General features: G+C 42.0%; 1 protein-coding gene across 1 annotated transcript in view; it reads right to left on the bottom strand.

Annotated features, from left to right (window-relative positions):
• Positions 1–1,218: 1,218 nt before the first annotated feature.
• Positions 1,219–17,096, bottom strand: part of EXOC1 (exocyst complex component 1) — a 27,445-nt gene continuing 11,567 nt past the window's right edge. The window contains exons 9-19 of the mRNA XM_015409453.1: positions 12,888–13,054; positions 11,837–11,942; positions 10,355–10,399; positions 9,189–9,352; positions 7,575–7,685; positions 7,409–7,485; positions 6,383–6,611; positions 4,910–5,093; positions 4,074–4,273; positions 3,012–3,206; positions 1,219–1,807 (exon numbers count right to left, since the gene is read on the bottom strand). Coding sequence (XP_015264939.1) covers positions 1,655–1,807; positions 3,012–3,206; positions 4,074–4,273; positions 4,910–5,093; positions 6,383–6,611; positions 7,409–7,485; positions 7,575–7,685; positions 9,189–9,352; positions 10,355–10,399; positions 11,837–11,942; positions 12,888–13,054 — 1,631 coding nt within the window. The 3' untranslated portion in view covers positions 1,219–1,654. The remainder of the gene's footprint in view (positions 1,808–3,011; positions 3,207–4,073; positions 4,274–4,909; positions 5,094–6,382; positions 6,612–7,408; positions 7,486–7,574; positions 7,686–9,188; positions 9,353–10,354; positions 10,400–11,836; positions 11,943–12,887; positions 13,055–17,096) is intronic.

Raw genomic sequence — 17,096 nt, 5'->3', positions numbered from 1 at the left:
TGCCGCTCTTTGAGGATGCACATCTGCAACTGATACTGTGTATGCATTTCATTAGAACACAATTATGCTATATAAAGTGCCTTTACATGTCTGCAGGAATGTTAGTGTCAACCATTATTAAAAACTCATAGCTATTATGTAGTAGTACCAGGTGTATTTGCAGCACACCCCCCCCCCCAAGAAAACTATTCACTGTCCCTCACTTCAGGTGAAATGCGGTGAAACAGATAATTTCCTTTGGAAAAAACTGGATTGTTTACTCTGACCTCTCACAGTAGCCAAGCTATTAAGGACAAATCTCTATTGAGCTCTAATTATACAGAGAGATCTGCGAATCAAAATTGTTTTGATTTTTAATTACACCTTTTCCCACATTGGAATCCAAGCAGTACCGATCTGCTTTACAATTTGCCCAGAAAGGGACAGTAACAAAATGACTAGAATTTCAGTCATCTTGTCTTTTTAAAAACAAAACAAACTTGCATTCAGCCCTGGAAGATTCTTCTTGTTGATTAACTACCGTGGGTCATGTGAAGGAAAGGTTATTTTGATGCCTTTTCCCAAAATTACAAGTACAGCAATGAGCCTTTCCTGATAATACTGAATTTGATGGAGACCACAGTTAATGGCTTGTATCCTGCCCGCCGAGTGTGGAGCCTTTCTGCAACAGAAGAGGCTCTTCCATCATCATCTCCAATCACCCACGATAATCCCATTGGGAGTAGGAGCTCTTCCTGTGCCTTGCCACTTTCTTCACAAGGGAAGCCAGTGACATACATTTAAAGCTGCGGTCATTAGTTTTGAAATAGTGTTGTCATGGGGAATGTCAACTGTATGTTTGTTCACTGAGCCAATGTGGTATAGCAGTTACAGTGGTGGACTAAGATCTAGGAGACCCAAATTCAAATCCTGACTGCCATGGAAGCTTGCAGGGTGATTTTGGGCCTAACTGCCTTCACTGGGCAGGATAAAATTTAAGGGGGAATTATGTTGAAAGCCACTTTGGGTTCCCAGTGGGGAGAAGACGGAATATATCTATATATGTTTATGTGTGCGCGCGTGTGCACATGTGTGGGGGAACATACTCAAGTTAGTTTCTCACTCTCTCTGCATGCCTCCTTTAGAGAAATGGCTGACAGCTTTTCCCTTGTACAATGCCCAGTTATAGTGAAATACATGTCCTCAGGAAAATAAGGTAATTCCCTTTGTGTACAGTTTATTTAAGATCAGAAAGACTTACATGTACAGTAGTTCTTTAAAGATGTAACATGGATGTCCCGTGGAACCATATATTAAACTTTGAAACAAGAAAAAAAAAATTACCCAGCCCTTTACAATAACTTCAAAATGAATATAATCCGTTGGGAGCTACAGCATGTAGGGGAAAGCAGGTGATTTTGATATCTAATGTTTTAGAAATATAGAGAATGGCCAAAATGCAAAATAAATCTTATGCATAAATTAAATCGTGTGACAAAACGTCTGTTTTTAACTCTGTTTTTATCCTGTAAGCCATCAACACTTCTGCTGAGGCAACCTATCAATAGGCGTCAGGTTAATTAAGGAAACCCTTAACACTCACTCACTCTCTCTCTCAAAGCACACCCTTCCGTACACATCTGGTAGCTTATCTCGCTTTACCCCTCTGCAGATATTAATGAGACTGTGCAATACTAGAAAAGTAGTCCAGAATGTCCTGAATAGTGAATTCCATAGTAATTCCAGATCCAGGGTAGCAACGTGCGATTAAGCCTTCAAAGTGCTTGTACTGGCGTATGAACTCATCTTGCATTAAATGCCACACCACCTACCAAAAACAGAAAGATAAAAGGAAAAATTCAGTAATGCTATCAGATTTCCAATTTAAACTTCCAAGGGTCCCTTCATGTTGACTTCAATATTGGGGGCAACAGCTCTGAACCTGCCTTGGAAGGAGGGACACAGAGTGGTCTCTAAGGACACACAGGCAGTGCCTGGCCAAAATAAAGACTCAGTGACTCTAATTTACCAAGGTATAAAAGCCCAGTGTCCAGGGCTATTTTTGGGCAGGAACGCACAGAAACGGAGTTCCGGCTGGCTCCCAAGTTGGCCACGCCCAGCAGGAACTCATTAGCATAATAGGCCACACCCAACAGCAGAAACTCATTAGGATTGGCTACATTAGGGGTGTGTGGCCTAACATGCAAAGGAGTTCCTGCTACAAAAAAAGGCCCTGGGTTTTGATAACAAACAAGGTAAACAGAATAACAAGCAAAAGGTGGGTGTGGCTGGATAACCAAACTTCTGGTAACATGGGGGTGCATCCTAATGTGCTAATGAGCTGTGCTGGCAGGGGTTTTTTTTTTTTTTTTGTGTTGGGTGTGGCCTATCATGCTAATGAGTTCCTGCTGGGCCTTTTTCTACAAAAAGAGCCCTGTCAGTGTCAAATGACAGAAGCGTACTTTTCAATTGTCTGGTACAATGTGTATGGTCTGTACCCTTTCAGACCATAGGTGGGTGGGCTCAGATGATTCAATGTTCCTCCATTCAAGAAATTCATTCCATACACAGTCCATCAGGGAATCTCTCTCCACCATCAAATAGTTTTCTGTTCAGAGGCAGCATTTTAACTGGAGAAGGAATTCAAGCATGTGAGTGACCAGCCTCCACCCGAAGTAATATAGAACATATATGGGTATACTGCTTCAGCGAGGACAGGGCCTAACAGATAATTGTAAAAGTGTGTGATGTGGAGTGACCCAATAGGGGCCATTCCTCAAATATATCCCTCTTGCCAATCCCCCAAGATATGTACCCTCAAGTGCTTGAACAGTCTGGATACTAATCTGTAATCCACATAACATAACTATCCCCACTGACATAAGGCCAAGCATTCCCTTGCCTCATTCATCTGATGTTTTTGATCTGATTGGAATGGAATAATAATAGAAATATTTGCACAGCAGGTAAATATGAGCTTAGCAAAGGGATTTTGAGATCTGTTCCCTCCATCATGTTCTGCCATTCTTTACCTGAAGTAGGTTCTCCTCTTCACACAGATGTTTATCCACCTTCTTGTAGAGATTGTCCAATCCCTTTTTCACTTCCTTCCCAGGATACTCCTTTATAACTTTCCTTAGCTCTTGCTTATTAAAGGCCAACTGGTAGCTCACTTCTTCCTCTCGCACACCTTGTGCTACACGAGCTTCGACACCCTCAAAGAAATGCTGAAATGAAGCCACACATTAAGCACGTGGTAAGCAAGCCTTGTTTCTATAGGTTTTCAAATGATCTACTTGACTGTTAAGATAGAGAATATTCTTCTCTCATCTGCTAGCAGAAGCCACAAATCATCTAAATGATGGGGAGGTCCTGCATCACCCACAAACCTCAAATCCCTTGTCCATGGTCCAGCAAATCCCACATTTATTTTATATTAAAACATTTACATCCCACCTTTCCTCTTAGTTCAAGGCGGCTTTTAGTAGTAATCAAAACATCCCCAACAAAAACAAAACATAACAAGCCTCAAATCCCTCCCTTCCTTTAAAAGAGGCCTGCTGTTCAAACCCTCTAAAATGCAGATAGCTGCCTCTTTTTGTAGCAGGAGCTCCTTTGCATACTAAGCGACACCCCCCTAACGTAGCCAATCCTCCAAGAGCTTACAGAGCTCTTCTTACAGGGGCTACTGTAAGCTCTTGCAGGATTGGCTACGTTAGGGGCGTGTTGCCTAATATGCAAAGGAGCTCCTGCTACAAAAAGAGCCACCTTCAAATACAGGAAGTTGTTTCTGCTAGTACATGACAGCCTATGGCAACAGCCAGCACTTTCAGAGGAATATCATTTTTAGTGATAACAATACAGCTCATTATTGAGCAAAAGAACTGGGTAACCCAAACTGGAAATGGTCAGCTGTATCCAATGGGGGTGTAGCCTATCCCTATTCTGCTGAGGGAGGAGAGACAACCTCGCCTGATTTCATTTGGTGTGTCTGTATATAGCAAAGATTGGCTTATCTACCATAACATTTTTTGTGAACATTTTCCCAATTCGACTGAACTCCAAAATAAAGCTATAAAAGAGGGGTTTCTTACATTTAATTTCTCAAGTGGCTGTCCCAAAGAGTAGATGACGTAAGACGTAAGGTGATCGGTGTACTTCTGTTTCGCTTCCTTCTTCTCGGCCTCCAGACATGAGATTTTCAATCGGGACAGCGTTGCAAAGATATGGTGGAAATTCTCCATCATGACCACGTCCCGGGGTGTCTTCTGGCTTTCATTTGCTACTTTTTCCACTAAACAGACAGTTAAAATAACCAATTTACAAAACAGCCAGAAAGTATCTATGCGTACTTCTGATCACATAAACTAAATACACTTTGTGAGAACTAAGTCAAGACAGGATGTCCTTGTGATTCTAAAATTAGAAACTAGGGATTTCTGAGGTGGATACAACAGAACCACCTTAGAAATCCTTAGTTTCTAATGGAGAAATACCATAGTTGCACTGATAAACACATAAAAATAAAGGCAACGATCCTGCTAAAATTAAGCACTTTTAAACTGTATACAGGTTAAAAAACAAGTTAAGCATGCTTAAAATGCTGAAACAGCACTTAAACTTTTCTGTTTAATGACCTGCCATAATAATCCTTTATAAAGCTCCATCCCTCAATTGGGAAATATTTGTGAATGTTTTTATTAGTAAAGCGGCAAGGCAGCATCCTGAATTAACATCCAGAGAGCTGATAAATAATTGTACAATCACCATGCTATAGTAATAATGCCCCAATTTAAATACACAACGAACAGGGAAAAGTTAAACCTATTTTTTATTGTTGACTGATTTAGCCCATTTCTTCACCAGAATGAAAAACTGGCTTTGTCACACAGAAAAAGCCCTGCATTTCTAGTCATAAAATAGACTCTACCATTAGTGAAAACGCCTCTAATGAGTTTTAGGTAGGCTTTATCTAGATCTCCTCGACGTTCTGCATTTTTGAAAATAGATTCAGCAAGTGCTGCAAATTCTTCAAATTCAGCCACAAAGGGAAGAATTCCAACTTTACTCTTCTTTGATATCTTTACGTCTTCCATCTGTTTTATTTGATTACTCTGAAATGAAAAGGTAATGGTAGTCAAGTCCATTGTGTTTTGTCTCAAATTTGCAATGGGATGGAAATGATCTACCCTGAAGTAGCTGCATGGGAAAGAGAGAAAAGAAAGGCAGACACATCCAATCTGCAGCCGACCATAAGGAAACATGAATGCACAGCTGTTTAATCTGGGTTAGAAAGGGATTTGTAGCATTTTTAACAATAAAACAAGGTGGCGGTAAGCACAGTAGAGACATGCATGATCAAGATGGCATGATGAAGATGCTGGGGGAAAAGGATGAGAGCTGAATTTCCAGAAGCAATTGGGTTGCACGTCCTGGATGATCTACTGATGGAATAAGGAGGAGGGGGGATCTTGCTAGTTTCTTCTCCTCAACCGTCCCCTGCTCCTGTTGTGACTTTTTGTCTGTGGGGGTCCCCGATCCCAGTAATGCCTGGTCCCCCACCCAGTAACGGGGCAGCTGGGGGAAAGTGGAAAACATCCCTAGGACAACCCAAGGGCTTTAAAGGCACTAATTAGTCTGGTCTCTTGAAGCTGCTTGAGCAGAGTCTTTGCATTTGACACACTCTATAACAACACAGATGCCCGCTGATAGAAAATTATGGAATCCAGGTGCCTCTAATTATACCTCGATTTCATTTACCTGAACTTCTGCGTTCCCATCTCCTTTGAATCCTATAAAGTGGGCAGCTTTTTAAAACCCACCTTTTTATATGCCTAACTACTCTTTGGCCACCTTTCAACTGAGAAATGTATTTACACTTCCTATGGTCTCAGACAAGAAACATCAATAACAATAGCTTCGGTCTTCAGAGGAATGTAGCGGCAGAGAGTTGATCTCCCGTTGTAGTTTTCAACCTTCTAAAAACAGTCGGGGGGGGGGCAGTTAAGGGCTGTAGTATCCCCCCAATTAAAATTCTCTTAACTTTGAGGTAGATATTAAGTTTAAGATACAGAGAAGGCCGATATACAATGCAGGTACAATGCCAGGCAGGATCGGATAACTGTGCACATCTAGCCCTTGGGCTTTCCATGCATTTGCTGTAATTTCTAAATGGCTTATAGGCAGAATGATCTGTTTGTGCGTATAGGATTTTCAGGGGAGAAGGATTCCAAGTTCTTGGCTGTATATGCAGGATTCAACACACGCACGCATACCATGTAGATGTTACAGCCACATTTGGAAACCAAATGGATGGTGGAGTAGTCATGCTGCTTCATGAAATCTTGCCAGATGGGATGCTTAGACCAAAATAACTTATTCAAATTGTTAGGAAAAAACTTACAATGCATTTATCGAAGTTCCTCTTGACAGTCACTAAAACATTCCCAAGCGTTGTGCTGAGAAAGGAGGTAGGGTCCACGTTTTGTGCTGTCCACACATGGTGACTCATTTTCACTAGCATATAAAGCGAATTAAAGCTATCAATCTTGTCCCCCAGAGCAATAAGGTTATTCAGTTCTGGCTCAACACAGCGAAATATTTTTATCATCATCTGCCGGATCATGTGGTTCCTGGGAATTCAGACAATGAACATGTATTAGATTTAGAATCAGCCCAATATCACCATTATTTAATACACTACTTTATAAATAGTTGGTTGTTTTTCACTTGCAGGTTACAGTTAGTCTCCAGATTTTCTGAAGCATGTAAAGAGAACACAGTTTTTATTTAGGATGTTACCCTTGTACTTCTACTGTTGGAAGAACTGTTGTATTCCCCATTTATGTAATATTTGGAATTTTAAAGCTCTTTGGCATTGCAATCTTTCATTCTTGTAAGAATACTGGCATGGATACCATTTATCAGGACCCAAGTAGAGATTAAAAGAACCTGCATTTCCAACTTCACCACAGATGCGGCACATGCTGTGGGCCTGAAATTGTACCCTGTGGCCAATATATCCCCAAGTAGAGTGTGAAAAGCAAAGAGGTAATATGCAGCAGGATATGAGAACTGGCAAAAATTCCCACCCACCCCTTTCTGCTAGTGGAGATGAGCTCTGTTTAGGATCCTGGACACTGTAAAACAGATAACTTTTCACAATTTCACAACTGGACAACAGAGGCTGGGAGCAGCTCAGAGCCAGCCAATTCACTTCATGGTTGAATTTAACTCCCTCAGAGCTTGGGCTGATATTCTACACATAGACCCACTACAGTGGCTTACTTTTCAGTCTATGGGATAATCCACCCTCACACACCAGAAACCGAGCATCCATAAGACTTGCATCCAAAAAGGTCTATTGATGCCTCACATGGAATTCTGCAACTTTATTACCCCATCACTAGATGCATGCAACTTAACGTACTCAGAGGATATTGACTGTGGACCACCAGCACTATGCGACTTGGATAAAGTTCCTCCATCCATCTCTTCAGCATCACCCTGAAAAAGTTAACGTCTAAGATGAAGGGCATTCATTAATAATACAGCTCCAGTTTGGACTTCACAGTCTGTAAAATTAAGAGCCATACCACAGCTGTTCCAGGAAGGCTAAGATGCTGTTGAAGTTTGAAGAATTTACTAATGAAGTCTTGTTCTGACAAACACAAGGGCTCCAGTTCACTCAGTACTTGTTCAAAGATCTACAAGGATCAAAGGGTGCATTTCAATACACTGGACAGCTACCATTAAATGGAGAAAATACTTGAATCATGTTTTTATACTTTAGGATTTGGGGGGGGGGGTTACACCACTTGTACCTTTCCGGCAGCACTGCTGCCTATTCTTGAAATCTAAAGCTCCCAGGTCTGGCCTTTATGTTCTATTTAAATAAAACTTCCTTCTAAATCTAAGCAATGACCATGATCCAAAGTCATTTGAGGATGCAAGGAGCTTGAAAGCTGGAGAGGAAAGCTGCTTTTAAAAAAACAAAAAACCCTGCACATCTAAATAGCTTCTCTGGATTTCACCAAACTTATTTAAGAATAGATACTTAATTGAAATGGCAAAGATTTTGCACAGCTGTTGGCCACTCTGATGAAAATATGTCTAATCCATAGGTGAACAATCATTGTTTACACCATGTGACACAGCAATGAAATAAAACCCAAGAGCTTCACTGGCTTACTTAGCAACAGGCTACTATTACTGGATACGTGAATCCCTTTATTTTGTTTCAAACCTCGTGTGATCACATGTCCAGAGTACCTCCCTGTAGCCCACCCAGTGATTCTATACCTTGGCTGAATACTGGGTTTCTTCCCATCTGGGTAAAAGGTAACATCGGAAGCCCCGGGTGACTGGAAGGAGTGCATGCTGCAGCTTCTTCCCACCCCAGTTTCCCCCCAGTTTCTAGGAAAAGCAATACTGTTGTGTGGAAGAGCCTCTGTGTGCTGCCCTTCCAAGCAACTTGGGGCTTGCTACGTTCTCTTTACTGCTCCTGTGCCACAAAACACACACAAGGGGGAGGGGTGTGTGTTCAACATTTAATTTGTCAGTTGGAAAGACTTAATAAATTTAATAAGAATATTTCTGTAAAGTGTTGGAAATGTAAGGCAAATACAGGTAATTACTTCCATATTTGGGGGACATGTAAAAAAGCAAAAAAAAATTTTTTTTGAAAAATAGTGAAAGGATAGAAGAAATTCTTGAAATAGACATACAATTAAAGCCAGATTTTTTAAAATTAAATCTGTTACCGGAAGCTTTTAAGAAATATGAAGCATATCTAATTTTACATGTAATAGTAGCAGCCAGAATTTTATTTGTGAAGTACTGGAAAAATGAAAATATACCTACTAAAGATGAACTTTTATTTAAAATATTGGAAGTTGCTGAAATGGAAAAATTAACATATACTATTCAAGGTAAAAGTGAAAAAGAATGTGATAAATATTGGTCTGAACTGTATATATGGTTACAAAAATTTTAAGTAAGTGAACAAAGAGATAGATTAGTCTTATGCAATCTCTGGAAGATTCTCTGTTAATTTGAAATGTAAAATGTATATGGAAGTATTTGGTTTATGGAAAATGAAAATAAACGGAGGAAAAAACCCCAACATTTAATTTGTCAGTAGACACAATATGATTATTTTCTACTGCTATGAAGAGGCACAGTATTAGTCGATACTCTCGATGCTTTACCTTATCAAACTTTGTTCTGTCGGCCACATCAAGGTCAGATGTGGACATATTCCCCATATCCAGTAACGAGGATGACTGAGACCTGCGGTTTCCTGAACTCTGGACGGAGAGTTTGTTTAGGCTGGAAGTTGAACCTGTCAATTTTCCAGAACTTCCATGAAGACCTATGGTATAACAGATCCTGTATCAAAAGTTGTCCGAGATGGACGAATATCATTGCTACACATTAAGCACGGTATACTTATTTAATTTGCACTCCTGCCTCTCCTCCCACCACACCTAAAGACTCTCAGTATTTGCCCCCCAAAATAAAGCTGTTGTGCTCACACGTTTCTTCACTCAGGTGAAGAAACCGAGAAACAAACACTGAGTGACGATGGGACACTTGGGAGCAGCAAACAAAAGAACTATTGTAGGGCCAATAACATTCTGGGAAAGAACACAGGTAAGAAGAGAGAGATAGGCCAGGTGCAATTCGTAAGGGGCATCTTCTAAAAGCAAAGCACAACAAAGGGAAGAAATTACTATTTTCTTGAGGGGGGGGAAAGAAAATAGTAGCAAACACCTGCTGGAAAGAGAAGAGAGCCCTCCACCTTTTCAGGGCCCCTTTCTGTTTAAGAATCTCAACTGCAAGCTGTATTTACTTGCACAAGCATTTCTCCTTGGGAAGAATGTACTTCACTCAACATGTGTTAGGAGGACGGTTTGCCTTTGGACTATGTGTAGATATTTGATGCACCTTTTGGGGGTTTTCCAATTCAGGTTCTCCCTCTTCAGTTGCACAGAATTGCAAAGCCCACATTTGTGCCACTGGTATGGAAAGATACCATTGCATCCTATGCAGATATGCCACACCCACGGCTAGAAAACAAAGTTCAAACACATTTCCACTGCATATAACCTACAGGTAGAAACTTTTTTTGGAGCTCTCATCCATCTTTGCCACAGGAAATGCTACTCATTAGAGGGAAGATGACGGGACCAACGGTCACGTCTGGCTCTGGCTCCTCTCCCGGGGATAACTTGATGTAGCACATGAAAAACGCGTACCGAGTCATTGCAACCAACAAATTTGGTGTTAATAGGTTTTGCCATGACACAGTTAACTTCTTACAGAGACAAGAATGCACTGGCAAGAACCACTTCAAAGCGCTCGTCATACTCACTCTCCGTCTCCTGTTTGACAGCACTTTCTTTTCGAGGCAGTGTAGCTAGGATGGATTAGGTTGCAAGCATCAAAGACAAAGACAAGTTAAAAATGCATTTTGGCACAAACCATGCACGAGATGCAAGTTAAGCACTAGCTGGAAAGAGACATGCAGAGAACTATGAGAAGCAAATAACTACATTTGCAAACATACATAGCTGGGGGAGGTACCGGCCTAAAATACTTTGTTATGCAGGAAACAAGTGTTACATTGGGCAGCCCCATTTCAGATTGACCCGTATTTATTCAGAAAAGAACAAAGAAACACAACAAACCAATGGATGTGAGGCCCTGGGTGTGCGGGGGGGGGCTCCCTTTTGCAAGCTATGGCGGAGAACACATGAGTACTCTTGCACAGAGTACTCTTGCCATGATGCAGAATGGTCTGGCTCAGGGCAACTGGCTGCCCAAAGTGGCCACAGCATGCAAACTGGAGGATGTGCCCCAGGAGGACCCCTTATAAAATCACAGCGGATCCTTGTGCACATCTTTGGATTTTCTCTGATTAGGAGCAGCTAGCTACAATCCAGGAGTTATGTCCTAATATCCCCTGCAACATGGTAAAGGTCCTGGAAGCAAGTCTTATCTGCTTCCCTCGGCCCCCTAGTACTAAAGTCCAGCTGCCATTTTAGGCAACTGCTCTAATGCTCATATGAGCTGGTTCCAGTAAGGAGGGAACTCGAATGCACAGAGCTGAACTTTCTGGCAGCTGGAACGTTCTGCTTACAAAACAGCAGCTCTGCACCTGAACCATCGCTCCTCCCCATGCACAAGAACCAAAATCACTGGTTAACATTTATAAATGATAAATCTGGCAAAGATGGTCACAGCACATAGTTCCCCCTTTGATACATCACTTTACATTAAAAATAATTACGAAGGAGAACTTCCTTCTGCTTCGTGGAATCTGCAGCCAAGACTAAATTTGCAATACTCTTCCTAGGACAGAAACATGACCACCGCTTTCAACTGTACTGAATTATCTGGCTTCCAGTGCAATAAAATGTTAAGACAAACTTCATGCATTCTTAACTCTTTGCACTTTAAAAGATTTACTGATGTCGTGTTTCGCTGAGACCTTTGAACGCAGCTCAGTTGTGGATGTTGGGGTTGCCATTCAGAAGACTCACAGAATCATGTTTCTGGACAAACCAGATGACAACGGAGTGCAGGTAAACAGAGTGCTGCTGGTGGTCCCATAATGCCTTCCCCCCAATCCATGCAGAATTGAAGCCCAGAGCTTCAGTCTCAGCAAAAGTACATCATTTAACCGACAAAGCTAGTGTCACTCCTACATCCCTGAATGGAAGAATTTATTGGCAGAAACTTATAGACATCGTTTTGTGGGTTTTTGGACACTTGGAAAAGCAGGAACATGTCCGATAATATTTTACATCACAACACAATACTGAAAACAAGAAAATGCTTATTCGAAACTTACCAAACTTCTTTCCTTCCTTAGTTGCACCTGTCATTTTAATCTTGGCAACTTCAAAAAAATCCTTTATTTCCCTCTCATACAATCGTGATAAATAATCCATATAATTCTTTGAAGAAAAACAAATACAAAATGTTAGGTAAAGCTCACACCATCACAGGGCATCACAAGCCAAAACCCACAACAATTACACAAGGCACAAACTGTTCTCCTGAAATGCAGTCTTGAGAAATCAAAAAGAACAAGCTGACCAAAGGTGGGATAAGTGGCGGAAGTCAACAGGTATCATTTCCTTGTCATTCAAGAGTTAGCAGCCCCTGTGTTAAACTCGGGCATCTGACATGGAGACAGGCTGATTGCATTGATTATGTTATTCTTCCTTTTCCCTACTTGTATCCTGTATTCAGTGCTTGTGTTCTGTATTCTTATTGCTGCCCTCGTTGCCATTGAATTCCTAGGGGGGGGGAGAGAGTGTGATTAGTTTGCTAGGGAGGATTGCTTGGTAATTTTCGTGGGCCCCAAGACATCTTTCACACAAGAAATGTCCTTGGAGAAGACTGTGCCTGGCTAGATAGTGGCAGTATATCTTTCAGAGTCACTGTAGAAACGCTGACATAGGTGTGCACGAAATTTGGGGGGTTTACCTATATGTTGCCTTTTCCTGCCTTTGCACTTTAGTCCTAACAAAGAGTTTGAACCCACAGCATCTCATGTCTCTAAATAAAGCATTCACTGCAGAAGTGTGTGTGGAGAGTGATTTGACTGGGAACCTGACACCCTGCACAAATACCTTCAAGTTGCTATCGTAAACAGGAAGCCTGTCTGATTTTGCTAAGCAGCACTGTATGTTGGAGTCCACCAGAACGTCTACTGGCAAAGAGAAAGGAAGGTCCTTTGGTGACAACTTAAAAGGCCAAAGATCATAAGAGCCCGATGGGATGGCAGCTGCACTGAAGGGAATCGGGCAAGACAGAGCGGAAAAGTGGGTAGGAATCAAAGCTGTGCTAGTGGCCTCTTGCGCTTCAAGTCATGTACTCCACCCTGAGCCACTCACCTTTGTCAGTCCTTCATACTTTCCATAATCTGTGTTCTTCAGCCACTCCATAAGTTTAGCATAGCGGAGCAAGTCTCTGTGAAAGGGGTGATGATTTGGCAGTGTTAACTCCGCAGAATGCTGAGCGAGAGTAGAGCTTTGGTCATGACCCTTTGACAGAAGACAACAAACAGAAGAGAGCTGTTTGTGTGAACATACTGGCAGCCTTGCAAACTTGGGATACTTGGGAAAACTGCCACACTTTTATCAGATATCAGCAGTGCTGTTTGCCATTTGTTAAGGTAAGTCTTTTCAGCAGTTTGATGTTTCTATCAGTACTTTGACAGATAGAAAACTGCAAGAATACGGAGTTTATAAAACTAGTGTTTTAAAGGACAAAATGCTGAGCTATGTTATATGTTAGGAATCATTTCTTGCAACCACAACGCATTCTCATCAGGAGTTGCTCTTACGTTTGAAATTTCAAGACTGCTCTCCTTTACCTCGTGTTTCAGGGACAGAAACATTGCCCCTCGAAGCACGGTGGATTTATCTATGCCTCAGCTGATCACATGCAATCAGTTTCCACAGTCTCTTGTGAGAAAAACAAATTAAATATGTCTTCTCTTTTTTATTATCTTTCATTGAACCAGATTTTCCAAAAGGCTTTGGTTTTAAACAGGGAGAAATTTCACATACACGTTTAAAATGCAACTCTGGACAAGAAATTCAACACAAACACGGGAGGGGGCGTGGTTAATAGACATTACAAGCAGAGGACCCACAAGGTCTCACGGGGGGGGGGCATGTTATTTTCTCCCTCTATTCTCCATCCCCTATTGTTTCCCTCTTTACAACCCCCTGGCAGCTCCCACAGCCTCTTCCCTCTCACTGCTTCCTTCTTTCCCTCCTGCCCGTCAACCAATCTACCTTTCCATTCTTCCCCATCATTAAGGTTTCCCTCCATCCCTGCCCTGACAGCCTCTCCCCTTTTTTTCCTCTCCCATCTACCTAGCTACCTTTTTCCTGTTTCCCCACTTCCCGTTTCTCTTCCCCTCCTTTCCCTGCTTCTTTCCCTTTCCCCATCATTTACTTTTTTCAGTCTGTCCGTCTGTCTAGTACTACTCATATGGCTATCACCACCTTAAGCAGAAATTAGAACAAAAAAAAGTATTTAGTTCTCTTTTATTTGATTATTGTGCCTATGAATTTTCAGTCTATTCTTCACTCACTTTGACATGACAAAAACCAAGGATTCGCAAGATGAAGAAAAGTTGGTTTTTATACCTCGGTTTTCACTATCCAAAGGAGTCTCAGAGCAGCCTACAATTGCCTTCCCTTCCTCTCCCCACAACAGATGTAGGTGGGACTGAGAGAGCTCTGAGAGACCTGTGACTGACCCAAGGTCTCCCAGCTGGCTTCATGTGGAGGAGTGGGGAAATCAAACCCAGTTCTCCAAATTAAAGTTTGCCACTCTTAGCCACTACACCAAAATGGCTCTCAGAAATAATGTTACAGTTGCTCAGCCACCAAGGGCTCAGAAAGCAGCCTTGCAGGATCACCTTAGACAGTCATCTCTTAAAAGTTACAGACACTGCTAGTATTATTTTAGAGGGTTTCTTTAAACATCTTTTTAAAAATTCAGACACTTCTACATTCTCATCAGGGGTTTTGTAGAATCGCTCCCCCCCCCGGTCCCCCCCCCCAGTTCCATTGTATAATTATTATTTTTTTGCCCACACTCTAGGGAATGATTCAGAATTAGATAATAATGATTTAAGTCAACGGTACTCACTTGGCAGCTCACAGAGAGCCACATTCGCAACTGCCGTCAACCAAAAGAAGCCATATTGACTTCCATCCTTGTCATGGGCCTTACACTTCAAGGAGCCTCACAGCTTACTTGTTCTTTTGGTGATGGCTGTTTCAATGTGGGAACCACCAGTCAACCAAGAAGCCCCGCCAGACAAGAAGCTTGCCCACTTGCCTGGAACATGGGGTAGGTGCTCTTCCTCAGAAGAGCCACGGGTGGCTCCTAAGCCACTGAGTATCATTCATATCAATTATACAGCTGCCTATGGGAACACCAAGGAGCTGCGGTGGCTCAAGTGATTAAGACGCTGAACTGCAGGCTGTGGAAGGTCGGTAGTTCAGCAGTTCGAGACCCGGGTGCCGCAAGACGGAGTGAGCTCCCGTCTCCAGTTCCAGCTCCTGCCAACCTAGCAGTTCGAAAGCAAGAAATTGCAAGTAGATAAATAGGGACCACTTCGGTGGGAAGGTAACAGCGTTCCATGCGCCTTGGTGTTTAGTCATGCCGGCCACATGACCACGGAAACGTCTTCGGACAGCGCTGGTTCTTCGGCTTTGAAACGGAGATGAGCACCGCAACCCTAGAGTCGGACTCAACTGGCTTTCGAGCAAGGGAACCTTTACCTTTATAGGAACACCGGATCATGACACTGCCCGATACAAGCCCAAGAGGTCCAGGGTTGCAGTTTCATGGTTGGATGCAATTTACAGTAATAGTCTCACCACTTCTCCAGTTGAACTGAAATAAATGCTAAATGTGATCAGCCCCCTCATTTTCTACTCTCCCGCCCTCTACCAGGACCATTTGGCTACTGCTTACTATCTGAGAAGACTGAATATTTGGGAATGAATTAAGAGAACAACTCTCTTTTTCCAGAGTGCTGGCGGTGCCTGTCCTTCCTCTTCTTATCCAGCCCCATCTCGATTCAGACTTAACGCAACCATGCACAAGCAATGCACTTATTGCAAACTGAAAACTCTTGGTACTTCCACATCGCTTCAATGTTTCCTTTTCTGCACTGTGCATCTCTTACAAAAGCATATTAGTCACAAAAGTGGGAAGCTTTGGAGCCGAGGGAACAACCTGGAGGATTTGTTCCCCCGGTTCATAAGCTGTTATTTTCTGTTTGGCTGGGGCAGCACTGCAGGGTAGTTAGGTTTAGCAAGCTTTTGTTTTTTTTAAAAGCACAGGCTCAATATGATAAAGCTGCTCGATTCAAACTCTCTGTACTCACGGGAACTGAAAGATAGTAGGGCTTGTTATACAGCTGGAGAAGGGTCTCAGTAAACTATTTGGAGATAAAATACAGGGATAAACGCTGCATTGAGTTTGAGATGCCTGAACAACTGATGCCCAGAGGTTAAACTGTGAATGCATCAAATAAAGAGCTCAAGGATGGCACTGAAAAAAACCCCACACATACGGTTACATATAAAATAGAAGGAACTGGAAGGGTACCACATTATTGCATTTCTCATCCTCTTTGTCTGGCACCTAAGTAAACCAGAATGCATGAGGTCAGTCAAGCAGGTTCCATCAAAATGGCGGGCCAGTTTTGTTTCAGGGGAGTGGGCTGTGATATCACACTATGACTTTCACCTGCACAAAGCACCCTTATACCTTTTTTTTTTGTTGAAAAAGAGGTTCAGGAACTCTCAGGAGGAAAATTAAGTTTTCAATCTGCATACTGAAAACTCATGAACTTTTAAACATTTTAAAAAGAATTTTGTCAAAGAGGTTCTAGAACTCTGTTTCGGTGCGTTCCCCCAGGAAAAAAGCCCTGCTCATTGCTATCAGTAGCTTGGACAGGGGATGACTCCTTCTCCAAACCTGCCAACAGGGTATGACTTGAACAGTGCAATCCTGAACAGAGTTACACACTTGTAACCCCACTAGCGTCAACAGACTTAGAAGGCTGTAACTCTGTTTAGGACTGGAATGTAAATTACAGTTCAAAATGCACTTGAATTGAAATCTGTAATGGACAGTGAATGGTTAATGCTTTAACCTGGTCTGAGAAACTTAACTGAGTTTTCTTCCCATTCCTCAGTTCCCTAGGTTGGGTCAGAATATGTCTATATACATTTAAACAACTAAGTGGGACAGACAGAGAAATAAAAAACAGGAAAAGGAACTGCTCAGCCAAGAAAAAGGGAAGTGGAGAATTATTATAAAATCCCTGTCTTTAATTGGAACACTGGGGATCTCTGTGCACAACTGGAGTCCCAGTACTGTATTGTAAGCACTTAGCTATTTTTTTCTTCAATTAAAGAGTGTGGCTACTGGCCAATTAATATCATAGCATTTTCCTGGTCACCCTCCACTAGCTGAGGTGATGACAGAACACTGCCTGTAAACATGGAACCTGTTAAGCAGCACAAGAAAAGATATAACAAAAATACAGGCACTTGAAAGCTATG

The sequence above is a fragment of the Gekko japonicus genome, unplaced genomic scaffold (genome assembly GCF_001447785.1).
Source record: "Gekko japonicus isolate JY-2015 unplaced genomic scaffold, Gekko_japonicus_V1.1 scaffold846, whole genome shotgun sequence".
Classification (NCBI taxonomy): Eukaryota; Metazoa; Chordata; class Lepidosauria; order Squamata; family Gekkonidae; genus Gekko; species Gekko japonicus.
Note: the sequence above shows the minus strand (reverse complement) of the source record. Positions and strands in the feature narration are given on the sequence as shown.